The following is a 25,071-nucleotide window of genomic DNA, read 5'->3' on the forward strand; positions in this document are numbered from 1 at the left end:
AAACAGCATTCAGCCGAAACAGGCCTTTTCGTAATATTTCAAATTCAATCACAGGAAAACAAAGGTTGGAAAGCAAATGGCTCCTGCTAAAAATATAACTGTCATCTGTCCGTAGGCTACCAAAAATATTTCATCAACTTCCAAACAGGCCTATCGAGTGACGTTGTTTTCCAAAGTAAAACCATTGAGTAAGCTGCGCGACATTTGGTTGAGTCAGTGAAAAAAGACCAGGTTGTTTTTATTGATCTCATTCTCAATTTGTCCGCATCAAAGTAAGTATAAACTCTCCAGTAAAATGACATAGAATTGCATGAAATGTGTTCATAAAATGCAAATTATTTTTCAGATTCTAGGCACAAAAAACGTTACTGCTCTTTGCCACTACGCAAATGTGAAAATATGCATGCAATTCTTTATTATAAAGGTGATTTTGACTTCTAATGTGTTCCGGTACCTCATACACCCCCCCCAGGTCATCCCGTCATCCTGGCACCTCCCCAATGTACAAATTGTAAGAGCTGCTTATCTACATGAAGGATGAGACTGGCCTTCCTTGGATCACTGTGCTAAGATGTTTCCAGTGTAAGTTCCAGCGATAAAGCATTCTGTTGGTGCTGACGAGCCTGAATTCCTGATGGTGATGGAAATGCCCCTCAGGCGGCGCCCGTCTGTGTCCATGACCCCCCCACCCCAAACACTGAGGAATGCACTTATTGCTCCCCCCGGCTACCTTCTGTGGTTATTTTTACTGAGGGACAGGGCTGTGAGGTCAGGTGTGAAATGGAATGAAAGCTCTCTCCGAAGTGAAGGCTCTACAAATACCTCAGCTCAATATCCATCACAAGGACCAGCAACGGTACAATGGAAGAAGACCCTGACGGTAAATGCACTCCGTACATTCGGAGGTGACATTTCAAAAGCAAAGCCCGAAATACAGTTGAACAGCAAATGGAGTCGTTTCCGTGGAAGCGTTTTGCCTCCTCTTGAGGTTCTAGGATGCAGAGGAATGTGGCTGTCTTCCGAGCTGACACAGGACCACATCTCACGGCAGGGTCTGGTTTAGGAGTTCAGCCTCTGGGTCTGCCTTACTCTACCTTCTTTGGCGCGTTCCACAGTCTAGTCAGAGAACGGGGCGCGGTGACCAGTTCACGTTCGGATTTTGTTGGTCCTCGAGGTTGTGTGTAACCGCCTTTTTTGTTTTTCAGGAAAGCGGGTGGTGCTGCGCTTGCAGATGCCGTTGACCTCTTTTGGAATCCCTCAGATCTGATCTTCAACCTTTTTTTATTTGATTTGACCTTTAACCTGTCATTACCTTTTGCCGGGTCCTTTTTCGGGTTCGCGAATAGCTTTCTGTGTGTGAACGGTTGAATGTAGTATGACTACTGCTTGATTGATTGGCTGAGATGCTACTGTCAAATCAGCAGAGACGAGCTCTACTTTTTCACATCAACTTACATTTTGTCCTCTAAGATTTCCCTACTTTACGTAGTGATCAAGTGGTCGTTGGGCGTAAATGGCGCGGAGGAGACCACCTAATGTGAATGAAATGATATGCAATGATTTTGATATTTTGTTTTTAAATTTACGGCATGCCAGAGAACATTTTTAGCTGCTTATGGCTGAATAAACTGGCAGCATATCTTAGCATGTAGCCTATCCGTTATGAGGCAGATTTGCAGTGGAACTTTGCAATATGACTACAAGAGACTATGACATTGATCCGACTGTAGTTGTTGCACAAGTCTCCCGTCTTTCCCATCAACATGGGGCGGCAGGTAGCCTAGTGGTTAGTTTTGGTAACCTCAAGGTTGCTGGATTGAATCCCTGAGCTGACAAGTTAAAAGAAATCTGTCATACTGCCCCTGAACAAGGCAGTTAACAAACTGTTCCCCGGTAGGCCGTCATTGTAAATAAGAATTAGTTCTTAACTGACTTGCCTAGTTAAATAAAAATGTATTTAAAAAACATCAAGAGTTTGCTTCAGGTCAGAGAGGAGTGGTAACAAAGTCTGACGAAAAGAGAGGGTGAACATTGGATGTAGACAAAGACGGGGGGGGGGACTGAAATTGCAGAGGTAGAAATCAAGGGTACAGTTTTTCTAGTACAGTATGTAGAGCAAAAAATACACGTTATTTACCATATCGGCACGTGCCAATTTTGAAAACATTTTGAGTATCATCCCTTTCTCCTCATCCCTCTACCTTTGTCCAGACACCTCACCAGGCAGATTGTAATGGAATTTCCCGGAAAGCGTTAAACACAACGGAGGCTGGTGCTAGGAACAAGAGCAAATAAATGGAACAAACATCCATCTACAGTGTAGGCACCAGTTTGATGGTAGTTTGCTAATGGAGTAGCCTAGCGCCTCTGTGAAAAATGCAACTATTTTCTACTATATTATTGTATAGTGGTGGCCATATGTTTTCCCACTCATATAACTGTCATGGTGTCACTGACTGTTGTTTTGGTGACTTGACGAAAGCAGCCAGAAGGACACGGGACACCTGGGTATTTGAGGCGGTTATCCGCACAAAAAAGGGGTACGCTACGTGAGTAGAGTTGTCGTAGCAGCTTTGTTTTCTTTGGGGTAGTGTTCAACTTGTTTGCTTTCTCTCCTGTCGAACCTGAGAAAGGTCGGGGAACGTTCTAGTGAGGTTGTCCTCAGCTCTCTATGCCTCTAGTGCAAACACAGCACCACCTGCTGGATGACAAGACTGTCTACCCATAAAACACCTGCGACGTACTGGACTGGTGCAGTTAGCAGTCAATCAGTTATAACACACGGACTTGTGGAAGTTTTCTTTTAGGTCAGGAATTGCATATATTTAATGAATTCCTAGAACTATTTTGCAGATAACTGGCTGAGTCATACATAAGTCGATTTAGCTCATAACACCAGTAGAAACGACTCGTCTTTACAAGCACCGTGTCTGGAGAGCTACCGGTTCAAACCTCCATTCAGATAACAGAGATGTTGAAATGGAGAACCTGACAATAACGAGTGTTGGAGGAGAGGTGACAAAGTGAGCGAAAGGCGATAGACAGTGCAGCGAAAGAAAGAGCTTCCTCACATGAAAGGCTGATCTGTTATTCATGTTGCTATTGAAGCCCAGACCACCTTTCCTTTTGCCTGTGAAAGAAATTGTATAACCTGGTAGGCAACAACAAAAATACTTTTTTCCCTTTTCTCTCCCACACATGGCTTTATTATGCACTCTGGGCCTTTGCAGCAAATGTCCCTGCTTTTTGTCCTATTATATTAGGGTAATTGGAGGGTTTATGAGGCGTGATTAATTGTGGGTTGGGGCAGTGGGAGGCCAAGGAGGCGGCGGAGGTCCAGGCGTGGTGCCTCACTGCTCTGGGCCGGGGCTCGCTGCCAGCTCATTGTCTAGAAATACGAGCAGCAGTTGAAATGGCACTAATGACACCGCGTCACCTCCGAGATATGTCTGCCCCGTGACGAAGTGGACAGTTGGCTGGTTCTGCGGGTCAGACACGTCGCGTGGCAACTCTACTATGACTCGGCTTGTTGGTGATTCAGAAACGACTGCAATAGTTATTCAGTAGAGCCACACACACAGTGGTAAGGGGAGTGAAATGGTCATTGCAGATGGGTGGACTTCTCGTATGCAGTTGATTTGAGATGCATACAGTTGACTCTTGATAAATGACATCGGATGGGAAAACTCTCTAAGTGCAGTTCAGTAGTCTCAATACATACTTTGACCTCTGAAGGTGGGGTTCAGTATTCATACATCCTTGACGACACCTTGATTGCTTTTGGGGCCTTTTGACACAGTTGATCCTTGTAGTTTTACCCCCCCCCCAGGCAACATCATGCTAAATAAGGCCAATGGTCTTTACAAATGCTCACCTTGGCGCTGTTGGAAGGAAGTGGGGTTTCTGCAGCTAGCTAGTTTAACCTACTGAAACACCCTGCTATGTTAGCTAGCTGGCTATGACTTTCCAACACAACACTGAAACTCCTCCAAATCAAGGTAAGCTTATGGTATTACTATTGTTTTTGCCACTGGGGCCTGCCGGTGTAACTGCACGCTAACGTTGCTGCATGATTTGTAGTGGGTTTACTAACGCGTTGGTTTTATTCGCTATGCTGGCTATGATGCTACTTTAGCTAAAATGGTGACAACAATGTAGGCTGTGTAGCAGGTTAGCTAAAGTTTTTTTTTTCACCTGGTCACATACAGCTGATGTGTTGTGCATTGAAGTCCACAAGTGGCGGTGAGAGCATAGATGCGAGAAGGAATACAACGTGGCTGCTATGAAATTGAACTGTGTTTACGTGTGATCAGGGGTGTATTACTCCACCTGAAAGAGTAAAAATAAAGAAACTTGAATGACTAGGTGTCAAACCTTTGACTGGTACTATAAGTGTGTGTGTGTGTACAGTAACAGTTAATAGTTTCTACATTGTAGTATAATAGTGAAGACATCAAAACTATGAAGTAACACATGGAATCATGTAACCAAAAGAAATGTTTAAAAAAATATATTCTTCATAGTAGCCACCCTTTGCCTTGACAGCTTTGCACATTCTTGGCATTCTCTCAAACAGTCTTGAAGAAGTTCCCACATATGCTGAGCACTTGTTGGCTGCTTTTCCTTCACTCTGCGGTCCAACTCATCCCAAACCATCTCACTTGGGTTGAGGTTGGGTGATTTGTGGAGGCCAGGTCATCTGACGCAACTCTCCATCACTCTCCCTCTTGGTCAAATAGCCCTTACACAGCCTGGATGTGTGTTGGGTCATTGTCCTTTTGAAAAACAAATGATAGTCCTTCTATGCGCAAACCAGATGGGATGGCTTATCACTGCAGAATATTCTGGTAGCCATGCTAGTTAAGTGTGCCTTGAATTCTAAATAAATCAGACAGTGTCACCAGCAAAGCACCATCACACCACCACCTCCATGCTTCACGGTCTGAATCACACATGCGGAGATCATCCGTTCACCTATTCTGCGTCTCACAAAGACACGGCAGTTGGAACCAAAAATTAAACATTTTAGACAAGTACAGATTTCCACCGGTCTAATGTACACTGCTCGTGTTTCTTGGCCGAAGCATGTGTCTTCCTATTGGTGTCCTTTTTAGTAGTGGTTTCTTTGCAGCAATTCGACCATGATTGCCTGATTCACACAGTCTCCTTTGAGAAGTTGATGTTGAGATGTGTCTGTTACTTGAACTCTGAAGCTGGTAATTCTAATGAACTTATCCTCGTTCAAAGTTTTTGACATTTTACGGATTGACTCACCTTCATGTCTTAAAGTAGTGATGGACTGTTGTTTCTCTTTGCTTATTTAAGCTGTTCTTGCCATAATATGGACTTAGCCCTATTTGGTAAAAGACCATCTTCTGTATACCACCCCTACCTTGTCACAACACAACTGATTGTCTCAAACGCATTAAGAAGGAAAAAAATTCCGCTATTTAACTTTTAACAATGCACACCTGTGAATTGAAATGCATTCCACGTGACTACCTCATGAAGCTGGTTGAGAGAATGCCAAGAGTGTGCAAAGCTGTCAAGGCAAAGGGTGGCTACTTTGAAGAATATAAAATATATTTTGATTTAACACTTTCGGTTACTACATGATTCCATGTGTTATTTCATAGTTTTGATGTCTTCACTATTATTCTATAATGTAGAAAATAAAGAAAAACCCTCAATTGATTAGGTGTATCCAAACTTTTGACTGGTACTGCATGTGTATCAATGCGTTCCGGTACCTCAGATTCCCCCAAGTCCCCCCCCCCCCCTCAAAGTAACTTTTTGTTCCGGCAGTTCTCGATTTACAAATGAAGCACTGGGAGGCAGTCTACTTTGGGCCCAGGCTTTGTCGAGGCCTGCAGGCAACTGGTCAAAATACACCAACACATATGACATCAGGAAGATAGAATCCCCCTACTATTAATACATTGCTCCATATACTGCTACATGTTGCTCATTTCCTGTTAGCATAATATAACATCCCATTTATTATAAAAGTAGGACTACTGCAAATAGAATTTGCCAAAGGTTGGATGGTTGGACAGTAAAGGATGTTTAATGGTGTGAAGCCTCATCAGTTGGAGGTTTTGTCTGTCTGTCTCTGGTGGCTAATTTAGGTAGTGATGGTAGGCTGGCTTTGATGACATCTGGGGATGTTTCTGACCAACTTTGACATTAAGGGAGCCCAGAGGAGTCAACCTTCTGTGTGTGGATTCTAACATATCTGTATCCATTAATCATCATCATCAATAGTGTCTCCCAGGCCTTCCTCAAGGGGGGATTTGGCAGGGAGTCTGAGGGTCTTCCCATTTTTGGGGGGACATCTAAAGCACGTTTCCACTCAGCAAATGTTCCACACATTTCCACACAATCTCTAATATGACCCATGGCCCTTCTAGAAGTCTCTATTTAGAACAACAAAAGGTAAGCAAAAATGCCCACAGTCAAGCTAGGTAATAGATGATTAAGTGATTGATATGTCTGAACTAGATCAATGATATGATTTCAATAATCAATATTGTGTTGCACTTTTAACCAATAGCCTAACAAATGAACAACTCTTATAAATAAAGTACAAAGACTTAACTTTAGTTTCTTTATTAAGACATCCTCTATATCTAATTTCAGCCAGACCACCCAGCCAGCCTGCTTCCACGCCTAACTCCCACCAACACAACATCCTTCCTATCTTTTTTTGTGTATTTTAAGGGAAAGGTTTGGAAAACACACACAGAACCATTCATATAATTTATATCATATCATATCAAATCAAATCAAATTTATTTATATAGCCCTTCGTACATCAGCTGATATCTCAAAGTGCTGTACAGAAACCCAGCCTAAAACCCCAAACAGCAAGCAATGCAGTAGAAGCACGGTGGCTAGGAAAAACTCCCTAGAAAGGCCAAAACCTAGGAAGAAACCTAGAGAGGAACCAGGCTATGTGGGGTGGCCAGTCCTCTTCTGGCTGTGCCGGGTGGAGATTATAACAGAACATGGCCAAGATGTTCAAATGTTCATAAATGACCAGTATGGTTGAATAATAATAAGGCAGAACAGTTGAAACTGGAGCAGCAGCACGGTCAGGTGGACTGGGGACAGCAAGGAGTCATCATGTCAGGTAGTCCTGGGGCATGGTCCTAGGGCTTCCTCCGAGAAGAAAAGAAAGAGAGAGCATATGTGGGGTGGCCAGTCCTCTTCTGGCTGTGCCGGGTGGAGATTATAACAGAACATGGCCAAGATGTTCAAATGTTCATAAATGACCAGCATGGTCCAATAATAATAAGGCAGAACAGTTGAAACTGGAGCAGCAGCACAGTCAGGTGGAAGTTGAAACTGGAGCAGCAGCATGGCCAGGTGGACTGGGGACAGCAAGGAGTCATCATGTCAGGTAGTCCTGGGGCATGGTCCTAGGGCTCAGGTCAGTTGAAACTGGAACAGCAGCATGGCCAGGTGGACTGGGGACAGCAAGGAGTCATCATGTCAGGTAGTCCTGGAGCTCAGGTCCTAGGGCTCAGGTCCTCCGAGAGAGAGAAAAGAAAGAATTAGAGAACGCACACTTAGATTCACACAGGACACCGAATAGGACAGGAGAAGTACTCCAGATATAACAAACTGACCCCAGCCCCCGACATAAACTACTGCAGCATAAATACTGGAGGCTGAGACAGGAGGGGTCAGGAGACACTGTGGCCCCATCCGAGGTCATATGCCATATGCCATATCATATGCCTAATAGTACTGTACAGCTCTAAATGCTAGGTTACACAGTTACTTCTGATACGTTTCCAAGCAAACAAAGAGGGAGAAGGGATCATCTGTAGACATACTGAGGTAAAATAACATAATCTCTGACAGAATTCAGCCAGCCTTCACAAGACCATAACATATGCAAATATGTTCCTTTTTGTGTTTTACATCTCCAGCAGATATTCAGTTTCCCTGGCATATAGTATGTTCTATGGATGGTATTAAACTGCACTAGTTTATGTCTGATATGAACATGACTGGGCATTCTAACATATCGGTATCCATTCATCATCATCAATAGTGTCTCCCAGGTCTTCCTCACATTTTTGTTTTACATATTTTGTGTCATTGGGGAAAAGCCTCTATCAAATCCAATGTATTTATATAGTCCTTCGTACATCAGCTGATATCGCAAAATGCTGTACAGAAACCCAGCCTAAAACCCCAAACAGCAAGCAATGCAGGTGTAGAAGCACAGTGGCTAGGAAAAACTCCCTAGAAAGGCCAAAACCTAGGAAGAAACCAGGCTATGAGGGGTGGCCAGTCCTCTTCTGGCTGTGCCGGGTGGAGATTTATAACAGAATATGGCCAAGATGTTCAAATGTTCATAAATGACCAGCATGGTCAAATAATAATAATCACAGGCAGAACAGTTGAAACTGGAGCAGCAGCACGGCCAGGTGGACTGGGGACAGCAAGGAGTCATCATGCCAGGTAGTCCTGAGGCATGGTCCTAGGGCTCAGGTCCTCCGAGAGAGAGAAAGAAAGAGAGAAAGGGAGAATTAGAGAGAGCATACTTAAATTCACACAGGACACCGGATAGGACAGGAGAAGTACTACAGATATAACAAACTGACCCTAGCCCCCCGACACATTAACTACTGCAGCATAAATACTGGAGGCTGAGACAGGAGGGGTCAGGAGACACTGTGGCCCCATCCAATGACACCCCCGGACAGGGCCAAACAGGAAGGATATAACCCTACCCACTTTGCCAAAGCACAGCCCCCACACCACTAGAGTGATATCTTCAACCACCAACTTACCATCCTGACTCAACCCACTCAAGTGACGCACCCCTCCTAGGGACGGTATGAAAGAGCCCTAGTAAGCCAGTGACTCAGCCTCTGTAATAGGGTTAGAGGCAGAGAATCTCAGTGGAAAGAGGGGAACCGGCCAGGCAGAGACAGCAAGGGCTGTTCGTTGCTCCAGAGCCTTTCTGTTCACCTTCACACTCCTGGGCCAGACTACACTCAATCATATGACCCACTGAAGAGATGAGTCTTCAGTAAAGACTTAAAGGTTGAGACCGAGTTTGCATCTCTCACATGGATAGGCAGACCATTCCATAAAAATGTAGCTCTATAGGAGAAAGCCCTGACTCCAGCTGTTTGCTTAGAAATTCTAGGGACAATTAGGAGGCCTGCGTCTTGTGACTGTAGCGTACGTGTAGGTATGTACGGCAGGACCAAATCAGAGAGATGGGTAGGAGCAAGCCCATGTAATGCTTTGTAGGTTAGCAGTAAAACCCTGAAATCAGCCCTTGCCTTGACAGGAAGCCAGTGTAGGGAGGCTAGCACTGGAGTAATATGATACATTTTTTGGTTCTAGTCAGGATTCTAGCAGCCGTATTTAGCACTAACTGAAGTTTATTTAGTGCTTTATCCGGGTAGCTGGAAAGTAGAGTATTGCAGTAGTCTAACCTAGAAGTGACAAAAGCATGGATTAATTTTTCTGCATCATTTTTGAACCTGTAGAAATATGGATTTAAAAAATAATTTAAATCAATGAATGTGGAAGACCATATACTGTAGTGTCAAATTAAAGGCAACATTAACATATTGAAGTGATACATTGTTTTTTTTTTGTTACGTGGATGGAAAAAAAGCTGTCCTTGAAACAGTCTTGATATGTTCTTCAAAAGAGCGATCAGGGTCCAGAGTTACGCCGAGGTCCTTCAGTTTTATTTGAGACGACTGTACAACGATTAAGATTAATTGTCGGATTCAACAGAAGATCTCATTCTTTCTTGGGACCTAGAACAAGCATCTCTGTTTTGTCCGAGTTTAAAAGTAGAAAGTTTGCAGCCATCCACTTCCTTATGTCTGAAACACATGCTTCTAGCAAGGGCAATTTTGGGGCTTCACCATGTTTCATTGAATTGTACAGCTGAGTGTCATCCGCATTGCAGTGAAAGTTAACATTATGTTTCTGAATTACACCCCCAAGAGGTAAAATATATAGTGAAAATAATAGTGGTCCAAAAATGGAACCTTGAGGAATTCCAAAATTTACAGTTGATTTATCAGAGGACAAACCGATATCTTTCCGACAGATAAGATCTAAACCAGGCCAGAACTTGTCCGTGTAGACCAATTTGGGTTTCCAATCTCTCCAAAAGAATGTGGTGATCGATGGTATCAAAAGCAGCACTAAGGTCTAGGATCACGAGGACAGATGCAGAGCCTCGGTCTGATGCCATTAAAAGGTCATTTGCCACCTTCACAAGTGCAGTCTCAGTGCTATGATGGGGTCTAAAACCAGACTGAAGCATTTCGTAGACATTGTTTGTCTTCAGGAAGGCAGTGAGTTGCTGCGCAACAGCCTTTTCTAAAATTTGAGAGGAATGGAAGATACGATATAGGCCCATAATTTTTATATTCTGGGTCAAGGTTTGGCTTTTTCAAGAGAGGCTTTATTACTGCCACTTTTAGTGAGTTTGGGATAGGGTTAGGGTTAGACATCCGGTGGATAGAGAGCCGTTTATTATGTTCAACATAGGAGGGCCAAGCACAGGAAGCAGCTCTTTCAGTAGTTTAGTTGGAATAGGGTCCAGTATGCAGCTTGAAGGTTTAGAGGCCATGATTATTTTCATCATTGTGTCAAGACATATAGTACTACGCTTGATACAGTTTGGAAATCAACTTTTAGAGGTTTGCTTGACTGCCTTAAAATAGTTTCAATCTGTGAAGCTTCTGGTTGTCCAGTGTTTGCTGCACAGAGAGAATAAAGTGTTGTATCTGAAAAAGTTCTCCTCTGGTCTGTCAGACTGGTCTTCCCTGGTTGCCTGACCCTGATGAAACCCTTATCATCTGCTCAGATGAGGCATGCCAAATAATTACCTTGGTGTACATTTATACATTGATTCTATTCATGGATAATATAATGGTTCAATAATTGAAATCACCATTATTCCAGACAGTAACCTACCCATCAACTCAAGATGGAATGTTGTAGCCATCCACTAATTGTTATAATATTCTGCAAAGTTCACCTGAGTTCCGTAGACTGTTCTTCCCTGGCTGTCTGACCCTACAGGGACACCTGTCACCATCTGATCCTGCTAAGACATGAGCATAGTGTTGTGTACTGACTGTGCACCATCATGGAGAAGCCTGTAGAGCTGTTTATACCGTGTCAGTGTGAAAAGTAGGGGATTAGCTAGGTAAACGGACAGATCAATAACGTTGCTTTATTATCCTGACTAATAAAAATATCAGGTTTCGTCGTTTTGATTCAGGTCTAGTGTGATTGAGCAAAAATAATCGCAAAAGTTAGTGAGCTAGCTAACGGTACATCATCAAATTACTTCTCTTCAAATGGGACAAAACAATTCCATACACATACAACAGCTGTTAGATATTGCTATCTGACATATAGTTAGAGGCTAGCTAGCGCTGAACTGGCTCTGGTAGCTACTAGCTGCTACTAGTTCATTCAAAGCCTATTCGACCACACTGAGGAGTCTGCATGGTCCTAAAGCACACCTGAGCCGTTGTTTATCACAGTGCAAAGATAACTGGGGGGTGACAAATATGCTATTTTTTAATTCCGGAGGGGTCATGTCCCCAGTGAATGTTGCGCCCCTGCCAATAACTTGGCCTTACTTGGAATCCCAATATATTGCTGACCTTTTGGGGTAGACGCGTGCATACACTTACACACACATACCAGGCCCCCTAGGAGAATGCTGTTCGTAGGTCCTTTCTGTGATCCAGCCAGCACTCTCCTCTGGGAGACAGGCCAAGGGATCAGCTACTTACTTATTGAAGCTAAACACTGGCACCTGTTGCTTTTTCTCAGCAAATGTTGGTAACTGCTTCAACTCATTGTTTCATGTGGTTGAGCTGAAATATTGCATTGGGATAAATAGAAAAAAACCTCTAATAGATCAAGATTCCTTCTTTAAAAAATGCATGCATGGTGAAGCACTGCATTTGACTTGGCCTAGGTAGTCGATATACAGGTCTAATGATTTTAGATCCGTTCTGATTCACTGCCCTGAAAACAAATGTCAAGGACGTTGGCAGCCCGGTTTCCTTCTCTTTAATCAAATTCTTCCACCGTTTTCTTCAGTCAAGAAACCTGGGTTTTACAAGTCTGAATGATATGCTGGAACTGGATTGCAATCACACTTATATCCACCACCTGCTGTTCTGAGAAACACAAGTGTACCCTGATGAGTTGACAGCATGTTCAAATAAACACTTAGGCTTACTCATATTCCGAAGCACCTTGGCCTTGTAACCATGGACGGCCATCTTACTGGATCTAAGATGCACACCACCAGCATTCTTCCTCATCCCCAACAAAGACTAGTTGATTTGTCTAATGGCACCTCGGATGTCCACAATACCTTCCATTGTGGAGAACCAGATGGATGCTCCAGCAAGCTGAATCAGTGTCAGCTTTGTACCAGCAGCCCTCAGTGCTCCCTCTCTCTCCCCCTTCACCAATGAAATCTGGTGTTGTCTTCTAACAACACTGACAGGACAGCGGGAGCTGGGTTTTTGCCCTCTTGTCCGGCTCACGGTCCCTGCTTCGGCAATGGCTCTTTGAGCAGTGAATAAAGAGATTTGAAGCTGAGGAGGAACAGAGTGTGTTGTCAAGAGTAAATGATAGTATTCATGTCCTGTAGGATGTAGTGCCATCCTATTGTATTGACTGACAAACCTATAGTAGTAATCTCTCATTGATATCATGTCATGGAGATGAATAAATCATAGGAAACGGTCATGTTTTTATGTCTGACCTGTTGAATGTGTATACCATATTGTTCACCTCAAACTGAACCATGAAGTCCTTCCGCTAACTGATATACAGTGCACTCGGAAAGTATTCAGACCTTTTTTACTTTTACAGACTTATTTTAATTGAATAAAATTATCCCCCCCCCCCTCATTAATCTACACAAAATACCCCATAATGACAAAGCGCAAAATATTTTTACAAATATTTTAGCAAATTTTACAAAAAAAAAAAAAAAAACTTTTATTGGCGTAAGTATTCAGACCCTTTGCTATGAGACTTGAAATTGTGCTCAGATGCATCCTGTTTCCATTGATCATCCTTGATGTTTCTACAACTTGATTGGAATCCACCTGTGGTAGATTCAATTGATTGGATTGATGTCTGAATAAAACCCGAGCCATGAGGTCGAAGGAATTGTCCGTAGAGCTCCGAGACAGGTTTATGTTGAGGGACAGATCTGGGAAAGGGTACCAAAACAATTCTGCAGCATTCAAGGTCCCCAAGAAACACAGTTGGCCACCCTGCCAATCTGTGCATTCAGTGGAGAAGGGCCTTTGTCAGGGAGGTGACCAAGAACCCAATGGTCACTCTGACACAGCTCCTCTGTGAAGATGGGAGAAACATCCAGAAGGACAGCCATCTGCAGCACTCCACCAAACAGGCCTTTATTGTAGTGTGGCCAGAGGGAAGCCACTCCTCAGTAAAAGGCACATGACAGCTCCCTTGGAGTTTGCCAAAATGCACCTGATGAAACCAAGAATGAACTCTTTGACCTGAATTCCAAGCGTCACGTCTGGAGGAAACCTGGCACCATCCCTACGGAGAAGCATGGGGGTGGCAGCATCATGCTGTGGGGATGTTTTTCAGCGGCAGGGACTGGGGGACTAGTCAGGGAAAGATGAATGGAGCAAAGTTCAGAGTTCCTTTATGTAAACCTGCTCCAGAGCGCTCAGGACCTCAGACTGGGGAGAATGTTCACATTGTTGGTATTTTATTTGTGTCTAATAACTTGTTTTTGCTTTGTCATTATTGTGTGGTAGATTGAGTGACTGGAAAAAAACACAATTTAATCCATTTTAAAATAAGGCTGTAACAAAATGTGGAAAAAGCCATGGTCTGAATACACTGTAAACTTGCATACATATGAGAACATGACCAGTGACTCCCTGACTCTCTTCCTATACCCACACTAGCACACTACCTAGTATGAAACAATATATAGGGGGGTGCATTCTGAAAAGTATGCTAGTATAGACATTAGAACGTGTCTGACTTTTTGACTGACCTTGTCTCTCCTCTCTCTGCAGGTTATGTTTCATAGTTGCTCTGGGTTACCTCAGCTTCTGTCAGATAACCCGGGTCTATGTCTTTGACTATGGCATGTACTCTGCAGACTTCACCGGGTAAGTACTAGGCGTCGTGTTGACAATCAATGACATTCATTAGGCGTTGGCACAGAAAACCAGCAGACATGGCGGTCCTCAGAAACAGGAGTTGAATGACCATGGGAGTCAAACATCAGTAGTACCACATATCCAGCGGAGAGGATCCCAAACTCCAACAACTTTATACACTTAAATGTTGTGTAATAACAGGATGTTGAATCTAGCGAAATGGGGAGTGTCGGTGAATGGTTGTATCGCAGTATTATCGGTTCCCCAGCGGTATATTGTTCCATCTCCTCCGGACTGTCTGGTGAACCAGACAGCCACACATGCTAGGGTGGGGGGTGGCCAGTTGCTAAGCAACCCCAGTAGGAGACCCACGGCATCACAAGTGCAGACCTCCCCTCTTTTCATTTCTTGTTTCTTTCTCTCCATTCCTTTCCCCCGTACTCGTCTTTTTTCATGAAATGCCAATGACTAAGGCTGTGTCTAGACTTGCTATTTCATGAAGCTTTTGTATTCTGATCATGGAATTCCAAGTATGTCATGTATCTACACCTACATGTAAACAGTGGTGGGGAAAGTATTCAATTGTCATACTTGAGTAAAAGTAAAAGATACCTTCATAGAAAATGACTCAAGTGAAAGTCACCCAGTAAATGTCTACAAGTATTGGGTTAATATACAATTTTCAAACAAAGCATTTTGTGTTTAGTGAGTCCACCAGATCAGAGGCAGTAGGGAGGACCAGGGATATTCTCTTGATAAGTGTGTGAATTGGACCATTTTCCTGTCAAAATGTAATGAGTACTTTTGGGTGTCAGGACAAATGTATGGAGTAAAAAGTACATTTTATTTAGGAATATAGTGAAGTATATATAATAAAGTACAGATAACCCCCAAAACGACATAAGTAGTACTTTAAAGTATTTTTACTTTTCACCACTGCATTTAAATGTGCCGACATTGTGTCCGGATTCCCTTTTCCCGCACTATGTGCAAATGGTGGAACAGGCTAAATCTGATAATAACAAAACAACATTGATGGCAGTAGCCAACTAACCTCTTTAACTAGCCAGCAAGCTAGCGGGATTGCAAACAGGTTAACATAACTAGGGTTGCACATTTTGGGGAATAATCAGAGGTGGAAACTTTCTGTGGGAATTAACAGAAATATATGCAAATTTAATATTAATACCATTTTAAATGTAGATGTTTTTTTGCATTGGATATATTTACCATATCATTTGAAGATAGAAACCTTTTACCTTTTAAGTAAACTTCATTGCAAATTATTAAATCATTCCAGTAGAAAAAACTCCCAAACCATTTAGTTAAGAATTGAATTTTAATTGAGTTGACTCTTCACATGGGATGATTTCACTGAACAACAAAAGGGAATATTCAATGATCTGTAAAATGATAGTCTAGAAACTAAAGCTTTGGTTGTCTTCCTCTCAGGCTTCCATGTCTTCTCCCTGGACTTTCTCAATGCCCACCTCTTGAACATCCGACTGAGGCTTCACCTTCTCTTTCACTTTCCAACCTAGTTGAAGATGGCTCGTTGTCAGGTTAAAAAAGCCTCAAATTTGCCTGAATGTGTGTGTTCCCAAACAAGGTCCAGTTGCGCTCTGAGGCGGCTGATGGTGGGATTTGGAGGATGTTGGAGGCAACAGCGGAATGAGCCTCAGATCCACAAAGTCCCTTCCACCAGGTGGCTGATGAGATATGTTGGCACGACTGCCATATTGCATCTCCATGCCAAAGCCCTTGCTTGGAAGTGTACTTCGCCAGACTGCCAAGAACCTTGCCTTCATCCAGGCCAAGGTGGCGAGACACGGTAGTGATGACACCATGTTGATCTCTGCACCAGACAGGATGCTCTTGCCAGCATACTTGGGATCCAACATGTACTCTGCGGCGTGTATGGGCTTCAGGCAGAAGTCTTCACGCTTATTGATGTATTTCAGAACTGCAGTTTCATCTGCTTGGAGCAACAGTGAAGTGGGCAGGGCAGTATGGATTTCTTCTCTTACATCTGCAAGCAGAGTCTGAACATCAGACAGGATAGCATTGTCTCCCTCAATCCATGCAATGGCTACTGCTATAGGTTTCAGGCTGCTTACCACCCTCTCCCATAATACATCATCCAGGAGGATCCTCTTGATGGGGCTGTCCATATCGGCAGACTGTTATATGGCCATTTCTAGGAGAGACTGTCAAACATGATGACAACACCACCCCAACGGGTGTTGCTGGGCAGCTTCAATGTGGTGCTCTTATTCTTCTCACTTTGCTTGGTGGGGTAGATTGATGCTATAACTTGATGACCCTTCACATACCTAACCATTTCCTTGGCTCTCTTGTAGAGTGTAGCCATTGTTTTCATTGCCATGCTGTCCCTGAGGAGCAGATTCAATGCATGAACAGCACAGCCAATGGGTGTGATGTGAGGGTAGGACTCTTCCACTTGAGACCAAGCAGCCTTCATGTTCGCAGCATTGTCTGTCACCAGTACAAATATCTTCTGTGGTCCAAGGTCATTGATGACTGCCTTCAGCTCATCTGCAATGGAGTGACTGGTGTGTCCCTTGCTTCTGTGCTCTTGTAGAATACTGGTTGATGGGTAGAGGTTGATGGTTAATTATTCCTTAACCACTTATCAGAGATTATTGCAATACATTCTGCTTTCTCTCTGATTTGCTTGACCTTCATTTGAACTCTGCATCCAGCAAATGAGTAGATAAAGCATGTCTGGTTGGAGGGGTGTATGCTGAACGAAGAACATTCAGAAATCTCTTCCAATACACATTGCCTGTGAGCATCAGATGTGAACCAGTTACATACACAGCTCGAGAAAGACATTCATCAGCATTTCTCTGACTACGTTCCTCCATTGAGTCAAATAAAACTTCTGATTCCAGGAGGACCGTGAGCTGTTGCTATCGATAAGGTGTCTGATTCATCATTTTCACCCTGAATGAGAAGTAGAGGGACTTTTGTCAGAGGTTGCTTGTTGTGACCGCTGAGGCAACTTTATGGACTTGGCCAGATGATTCTGCATCTTTGTTGCATTCTTCACATATGATTTGGCACAGTATTTGCAAATGTACACAGCTTTTCCTTCTACATTAGCTGCAGTGAAATGTCTTCACACACCAGATAGTGCTCGTGGCAATTTCCTGTAAAGATGAGTAAAAAAAAACATTTCCATCTACAGATAAATAGTTTAAGCAGTTATATTAAACAACTGCTTTGTGAGATGAATGTTTTGAAATGAAACGTATGGAAACAGGTGAATTAACACTCCACAGTTAACAGGCTCAAGCAAGCTAAAATCCACATGGTAGCAAAAACTTACTAGCATAAATTGTTAAGAAGTTAGAAATGATTTAAACACACTTTGCTTTTGGCTGCTGTTTACAAGTTAACCAAAAATATGTTCACCCCACCCAGTATTGTAATCAAAACTTACCAGAAAGCATGTAGTCCTTGGCTCAGACAGTGTAGTAGTGTGGGCTCAATAGCATCTCATTAGTGTGCAAGATCTTGAGAATCAGCTGCACATGTGATGGAAGAATGTATTGTGCATGCAGAGGGTTGCAATACCATTGAATTGGGGATAGTTTAACCAAAATATGCCACAAGACCTAGAATTGCCTTGTGTGTATCCCACAAAAAAAGGTTCACTGTTATCAGCTAACTGTTTTGATTAATTTAAGCAACATTGTTCAACTTCCCATGGAAAATCTCTGGAAAAATTCCAGAAATGTATCAGAAATGTTCAGACCCTTTGCAACCCTAAGCATAACTCGAGCATAATAGTTTTTCTAAATCAAGTCAAACCTAATTGAATATTTGTACTTTCTCTCTGGCTTGGACGATTAGGGCCCAATCTATTCCACACACAACATATCAATCTGCTACCAGTTATAACCTGATACAAGCTTTGGGGTGTCCATGTCATTTTGAGCGACTGTGTTTTTCTGTGCAACCGACAACCAATGAATCTAAACATTTCAATAAGGATAGTCTTTCACCCCACCGTCCTTCTGTCACATAGTATATTACATACTTGACACTGTGCCACGTTGTCTTTCGGGCGTACACAAAAGCAGCATGAAGTCAGTCTGTTGTATTATACAGAGTGACTGACAGGTCTCGCTACAGCAGTCCTCCCAAATGCACCGGGAAATGAGTAATGTCTGCCTGATGGAGATGGGATGTTATCTTGTATGTGATATGGAAGGAGAAGCTCGTTCCAGTGTAGGTGAGAGTGGAGGCAGTCGGGTGAGACCATAAGTTGATGTGATTTGGTTTCTCCTCTCCTGTGTTTCTCCTATAGGCCAATGATGGTCATCACTCAGAAGATCACCAGCTTGGCGTTTGAGATACACGACGGTGAGACGTGCATGTGTGTACTTGTGTGTAATGTGCGTTAACTAAGGAGGTGAGTCATGGTGAAGGAACATGTCATCGATAAAGGCAGTCACGTGGGAGTTGAGAGCAGCAGCAGATGGAGAGAGACAACACAGTGATTTTTATGAACTGCGCTGCTCGGCTTCCTTTCTTCCAGACAGCTAAAGCTATGCATAGTGAACACAATCTGCAGTCACCTTGTTTTGAATAGAAACACAAAGTCAGGGGATATGAATGTTCCATTTAATTGTTTTGGTTTCACCTGCAAGGCCTTTTCGACGGCGAGTTTCCGTCTGTCTCCTCGTCACCTTACAGACAATAAATAGTTCCCTTTTTATATCCGGTTTCTCATTTTATTAATTTTAATTGAAATTAGACATTATATACCATTTTTCAAATTGGTTTACATTTTTAAAACCACTCTTTGGGAACAGATTTCATAATACAGTAATTGATACATCAGTGCTTATATTGTGAGGAATGTTTAGTGTGGACTCAGTCGCGTGAGTAGGGGTGACAATGTAAACGAGCTTATGTAACGTTACGCGTTCTCCCACCCTCCCTCTCCAAGTTCCTCTGTACGCCTTTTCCTCTCCCCTACACCAAATCATCCATGATGTCAGATACTGTATGCATAGAGAGAAGTGTGTGTGCTGTGAATGGGGATTACATGGCTGTACTCCCTTTGAAGTCCTGGAAAGTAGAGCGGCAGCGTTAGAAGTCTGAAGTAGCCAAACGGCCACAGCAGCTAATTAAGGATGGAGAGATGGGTGTCGGGAGGACAGGATTAGAATGAACGAGTGTACGAGAGGTTTAGGGGAGTTGAGGCTGACCAGCTCCTCCACTTCATTCAAATAGCTTCAGGTGGTGTGTGTGTGTGCATCCAGTGTTTTAGTTGCAGTGTGGGCTACTGATTTCTCCTCATAAGTAATGAACATCTAAGACCCTATTCTCTATGTGATGTCACAGTGAACACTGCATGTTCTTTTTCTGTCGAGGGAAGCATGTAATGCAGTGGTATTTAAACTTTTTCATTAGGGACCCCATGTTTTTCACCAGAAATGCTGGGGACAACTTTTTTCCAACATCATTTCTGGTGACCCCAGCCCAAATCTAATGGCGTAACCTTATCATAAAATAGTTTTTTTTTTTTACATCAACTTTCAATTCATTACATTTGTATCTATTATTAAAATAAAGTCTCCAATAAATACATTTACTCAACATTTTATTTTTCAAAAACGTGTGTAATATTGTCCCATGCAATAATATGTCATCTTAAAAATACAAAAACGAAGTATTACATGATGCGTAGTGTAATCACATAGGTGCCGTGTGGGCACCTAAGTGAATGGGAAAGGTAGGGAACGCCGACAACTTCGCACTCGAGTAAAATGAAAAGATGGGAACCATCTAAAAATAGGAAATTAGACGTTGCCCATCTTTCCCATTCATTTGGGATTGAGGCATATACCAACCAGCCAGTTTATAATAGCAATAAGGCGCCTCGGAGGCTTTGTGGTATATGGCCAATATACCACGGCTAAGGGCTGTATACAGGCACTCTGCTTGCGCATCGTGCCTAAGAACGGTTCGTCGCCCATCTAGTAGATAGCGCAATAACTGGAAGTCTATGGGTAACGCTAGTTGGCATTTGCTCACAAAACTACCTCTAACTTCCGTCATACTGGACACAGACCGGTACAAATGATATCCACGAGTTCATCTACTTGGGGAAATAGATAAAGAGCCTCTGTGCTAAAATCCCGAAGTATCCCTTTTAAGGCTTTACAGTTGCGTGCGCATTTTTTTCCCAGCTGTGTGGTTGCCATGATTTACGGTCAATGTGTGTTCGGAGTATTGGGTGGAATAGCGGTTGATTCTGAGTTTAATCTGGTTATTAGCTGAATGGCAGTGTGACCATCTAGTCTTCTGCCCCTTAGTCTTGAAAACCTGACCCTCGGCAACACAGTGACTAGGCAACACAGTGACTAGGCAAAATGATGGACTCTTGGCATAGAGGAACTATGTCACTGTCTAGATCACTACTTCATCCGCTTGAATCAAATACTAAATAGTAGCTAGCAAGAAAAATCAAGTTATTTTTAATGAGTGCATTTCCATCAACTACCTTAACTGAAACAGTTTTGCCTGCGTGCCTCGTGATTTGTTGGGAGAGTCCCCCGGTATCTCTTCCTATCGACGTAGACTGCCACGTTGTTCCTCTATGCCAAAAGAGTCCGTCAAAGATAATTCATAGAAATCCAAATAACTTCACAGATCTTCATTGTAAAGGGTTTAAATATTGTTTCCCATGTTTGTTCAATGAACCATAAACAATTAATGCACCGGTGGAACGGTCGTAAGACACTAACAGCTTACAGACGGTAGGCAATTAAGGTCACAGTTATGAAAACTTGGGACACTAAAGAGGCCTTTATACTGACTCTGAAAAACACAAAAAGAAAGATGCCCAGGGTCCCTGCTCACCTGCGTGAACGTGCCTGAGGACTGCAGATGTGGCCAGGGCAATACATTGCAATGTCCGTACTGTGAGACGCCCAAGACAGCACGACAGGACGGACAGCTGATCGTCCACAGTTGCTGACCACGGTACATCCGAACATCACACCTGCGGGACAGGTACAGGGGTCTGAGGATCTCATCTCGGTACCTAATGGCAGTCAGGCTACCTCTGGGCGAGCACATGGAGGGCTGTGCGGCCCCCCAAAGAAATTCCACCCCACACCATGACTGACCCATCGCCAAACCGGTCATGCTGGAGGATGTTGCAGGCAGCAGATCGTTCTCCACGGTGTCTCCAGACTCTGTCACGTCTGTCACGTGCTCAGTGTGAACCTCCTTTCATCTGTGACGAGCACAGGGCGCCAGTGGCGAATTTGCCAATCTTGGTGTTCTCTGGCAAATGCCAAACGTCCTGCACGGTGTTGGGCTGTAAGCACAACCCCCACCTGTGGACGTCGGGCCCTCATACCACCCTCGTGGAGTCTGTTTTTGACCATTTGAGCAGACATATGCACATTTGTGGTCTGCTGGAGGTCATTTTGCAGGGCTCTAGCAGTGCTCCTCCTTGCATAAAGGCAGAGGTAGAGGTCCTGCTGCTGGGTTGTTGCCCTCCTACGGCCTCCTCCACGTCTCCTGGTAGCGCCTCCATGCTCTGGACACTACGCTGACAGACACAGCAATCCTTCTTGCCACAGCTCGCATTGATGTGCCATTCTGGATGAGCTGCACTACCTGAGCCACTTGTGTGAATTGTAGACTCCGTCTCCTGCTACCACTAGAGTGAAAGCACCGCCAGCATTCAAAAGTGACCAAAACATCAGCCAGGAAGCATAGGAACGTGGTCACCACCTGCAGAACCACTCCTTTATTGGGGGTGTCTTGCTAATTGCCTATAATTTCCACAACAGCATGTGACATTTATTGTCAATCAGTGTTGCTTCCTAAGTGGACAGTTTGATTTCACAGAAGTGTGATTGACTTGGAGTTACATTGTGTTGTTTAAGTGTTCTCTTTATTTTTTTGAGCAGTGTATATCTACCTGTATTGCAATCAACACCTGATGAGTGAAGAATATGTTTTCAAATTGAAATGCATACACTTCTTACTTACTGTATTAGGAGTTGACTATAACAGTAAAAAATAATAATTGTCAAAGGGTTGGGTTTGGTTTGGTGCAGTCATGTGACCACACTCTGTGTTCCCATAGGCTTGGCGAGGAAGGAGGAACAGCTGACCCCCAGTCAGAGATGCCTAGCTGTAAGGTATGTGATCCAGGTATGTTTTTACTCTCCCAGCTGGACTAGAGACAGTTCTACTGCCGTACTCAAAGCTATGAGCTAGGTATTAAAATGCTTACTGGTGGATGTTTTATTTTCTTCGATTTTGACCATTTTAAAGCACAATACAACCACACGTGGACACTGCATTTCCTTTTGGGTCCCCTTATAAATACACCAAAACTAAATGTATACACCAGATAACATTAAATGTCCAATGATGTTTGTTCTGCTTCTTTATTGGGTCTCTTTTTCAACGCATTCTATAATAATATTGAGTGAGAATATTGAATGCTTTGGACACAAGGAAAGATTGTGTCCAGCACCATGCAAAATGTAGCTCACAACGGGATATCTTTATATGCACTAATACATATCGTGGAAACTCTGAACACATTACCTAGATCGCTAACTCTAAATATAACATCTACTGCTAGTCGCCATGTATTCATCTAACAATGAATGTAATGTCCTGAAAAAAACGGGGCCTAGTACACTTGCGATAGCCAATGTTCAATTTTGCGTATTTCTTGCTTTGAGCTCAATAATGATCGTTGAGAAATAGAGACCATCCTCTCTTTAATATGGACAACTAGTTACTTCCACGGCTGTTCTTTTCCCCCCCTCAGAATTGCATTTTGAAATGCAACCACAAGGGGCACACGAGGTGGGGGAGAGTGTGTGTTAGGCTCATTACAGCAGCCAGGCACAGCGGCAGGGCAGGAACTTTCAGTACAGGAATCATGACGATAATGCAGGACATTAGGACATTTTCATTGAAGTGACCAGGTAGAATGTCAAGCTCGTAGCCATGTGAACAGCTAAAAATGTAACTTTGCTAAGTTAAAGGGTCGCAAAATGGTTGCAGTTTGGAGCCCTGCAGTCAGGAAGCTGTAAGAGACCAAGGAGTTTATACAATGGGACCACCAACTACTGGGTGAAAGGAATTTAATCTAAGAGTCGTTTTGGCACTACTTTAACAATATCTGTGCAAGTTTAGAAGGACATTGAACAAGTCATCCTTGAAAAAAAAAAAACCAGAAAATGACACATCGTTGTCAAATCAGTCTTGTGAAGAGTTAACAAACATGCTTTACGTATGTCATCTGCTGCTGTAACACCTCAACTACAGTGCAACCTAGCCAACCCTTTGGCCGAAACACCTTGTGGTTTTGCTGCTTACACTCGAGACAAACCCCAACCTTGCTGTACCTCCACCACCACACTCAACAGAATGCACGTTGCAGGGAAAGGCCTCACTTCCTCCCTGCAACGAGCCAGACAGACGCAAATGCAGCCGGTGCAACAAAAGCCCCTTTTACAAATCGGCTCTGAGAACTATAAGCATCCATTTGACCAAAGTCTAAGAATGCTCTGAATTCACATTCATACTGGATGTGTCTGCTGAGTCACCTCAGAGTGAAGACTAGGTCTCTACTCTTGCTGCTCTACTTGATGGGCGTTCACTATCGCCATGCTAGAATGCTACGCCAAAAGGGCTGACGCATGTGCTACTTGTTTCTAACCTAGGGTCAAAGCCGGGGTAGGGTTAATGTTACCTACTTACCGTGCTAAAAGACACATGGATAGAAACGAGACGAGGGTAACGTTAGATGGGAGGTTCGAGCGCTCCGAGAACGCCGTCCAGCACGTCCACGTTTTCTAGCGTGGCCGATAGAGACGGCTGCCTCTCTTTGACATCTGTCTAACGCCTCATCCGTTGTCTCATCCTCTTCCCCCAGGAAGATGCCCAGTCTGCTGGAGTACCTGAGCTACAACTGTAACTTCATGGGCATCCTGGCCGGGCCCACCTGCTCCTACAACGACTACATGGCCTTCATCGAGGGCACGGCCTACCAGCCTCGCCACCTGGAGGCCAACGGGACGGAGAACGGGAAGCACAAGCATACGGAGCCCTCGCCCAAGGTACCACAATGCCAGAGCTCCCTGAACCAGGATGAACCTAGTAGAATAGGAAAGATACTTTGTCCATTTTTTGTCTTCAACTCTGGTCCTGGGTTTTGCTCTAGTCCAGTCCTAGCACACCTGGGCTTGAGGATTAGGTGAGTCGTTGAACTAGTTGTATTAGTGCTGGACTGGAGCAAATGCCTGCGCAGCCTATATTTCTAGGAAGAGTTGGTGATCATTGGTAGTGTGAGTTAGGGCTTGCGTAAGTGCATAGTGGACAAACAGTCATGGTAAAGCGTGTATTTGTATTTATTAGGGATTACTATTCAAACACAAACACATTAAGGCACTTACATCACACACACAACAAAAGCTAAAACAGTGCATCATATAACACTTGGTACCCCACTACATATCTACAATACAACATGTTTAATGCAACAATATTACAATGTACGTGTGTGTGGCGTGCGTGTCTCTCATCACAGTCACTGCTGTAATGTGACAATGGAACTTTGACCAGGAAAAACTCCAGGCCCTAGTTAGGCCGTCTTGTAGTTCAGAATGGAAACACTGTGCTTTTCATACCTAAAGCGAGAACAACCAGTACCACAGTCCTTTGTCTAGAAATTCAGCTGTCATTCCAATGAATTCAACTACAGATGCCGAAAAGTTCCGACGAGACACCACCAGACAGTCGGCGTTTTATTCTCTCCTAATCCCCGCGATGGTGTTATCACCAGGTTACCAGACTAGACTGAGGA

At 43.5% G+C, this 25,071-nt stretch overlaps 1 protein-coding gene across 2 annotated transcripts in view; it reads left to right on the top strand.

Moving 5' to 3' along the window:
- Window positions 1-25,071, top strand: part of mboat2a (membrane bound O-acyltransferase domain containing 2a) — a 100,751-nt gene that overhangs the window by 68,225 nt on the left and 7,455 nt on the right. The window contains exons 2-6 of one of the 2 annotated variants that reach the window (XM_042325537.1): window positions 473-582; window positions 14,100-14,195; window positions 18,523-18,578; window positions 22,330-22,384; window positions 24,142-24,325. In XM_042325537.1, coding sequence (XP_042181471.1) covers window positions 572-582; window positions 14,100-14,195; window positions 18,523-18,578; window positions 22,330-22,384; window positions 24,142-24,325 — 402 coding nt within the window. In that variant the 5' untranslated portion in view covers window positions 473-571. The remainder of the gene's footprint in view (window positions 1-472; window positions 583-14,099; window positions 14,196-18,522; window positions 18,579-22,329; window positions 22,385-24,141; window positions 24,326-25,071) is intronic. The other variant, XM_042325536.1, reaches the window with a different exon arrangement.

Source organism: Oncorhynchus tshawytscha, linkage group LG08 (assembly GCF_018296145.1).
Source record: "Oncorhynchus tshawytscha isolate Ot180627B linkage group LG08, Otsh_v2.0, whole genome shotgun sequence".
NCBI lineage: Eukaryota > Metazoa > Chordata > Actinopteri > Salmoniformes > Salmonidae > Oncorhynchus > Oncorhynchus tshawytscha.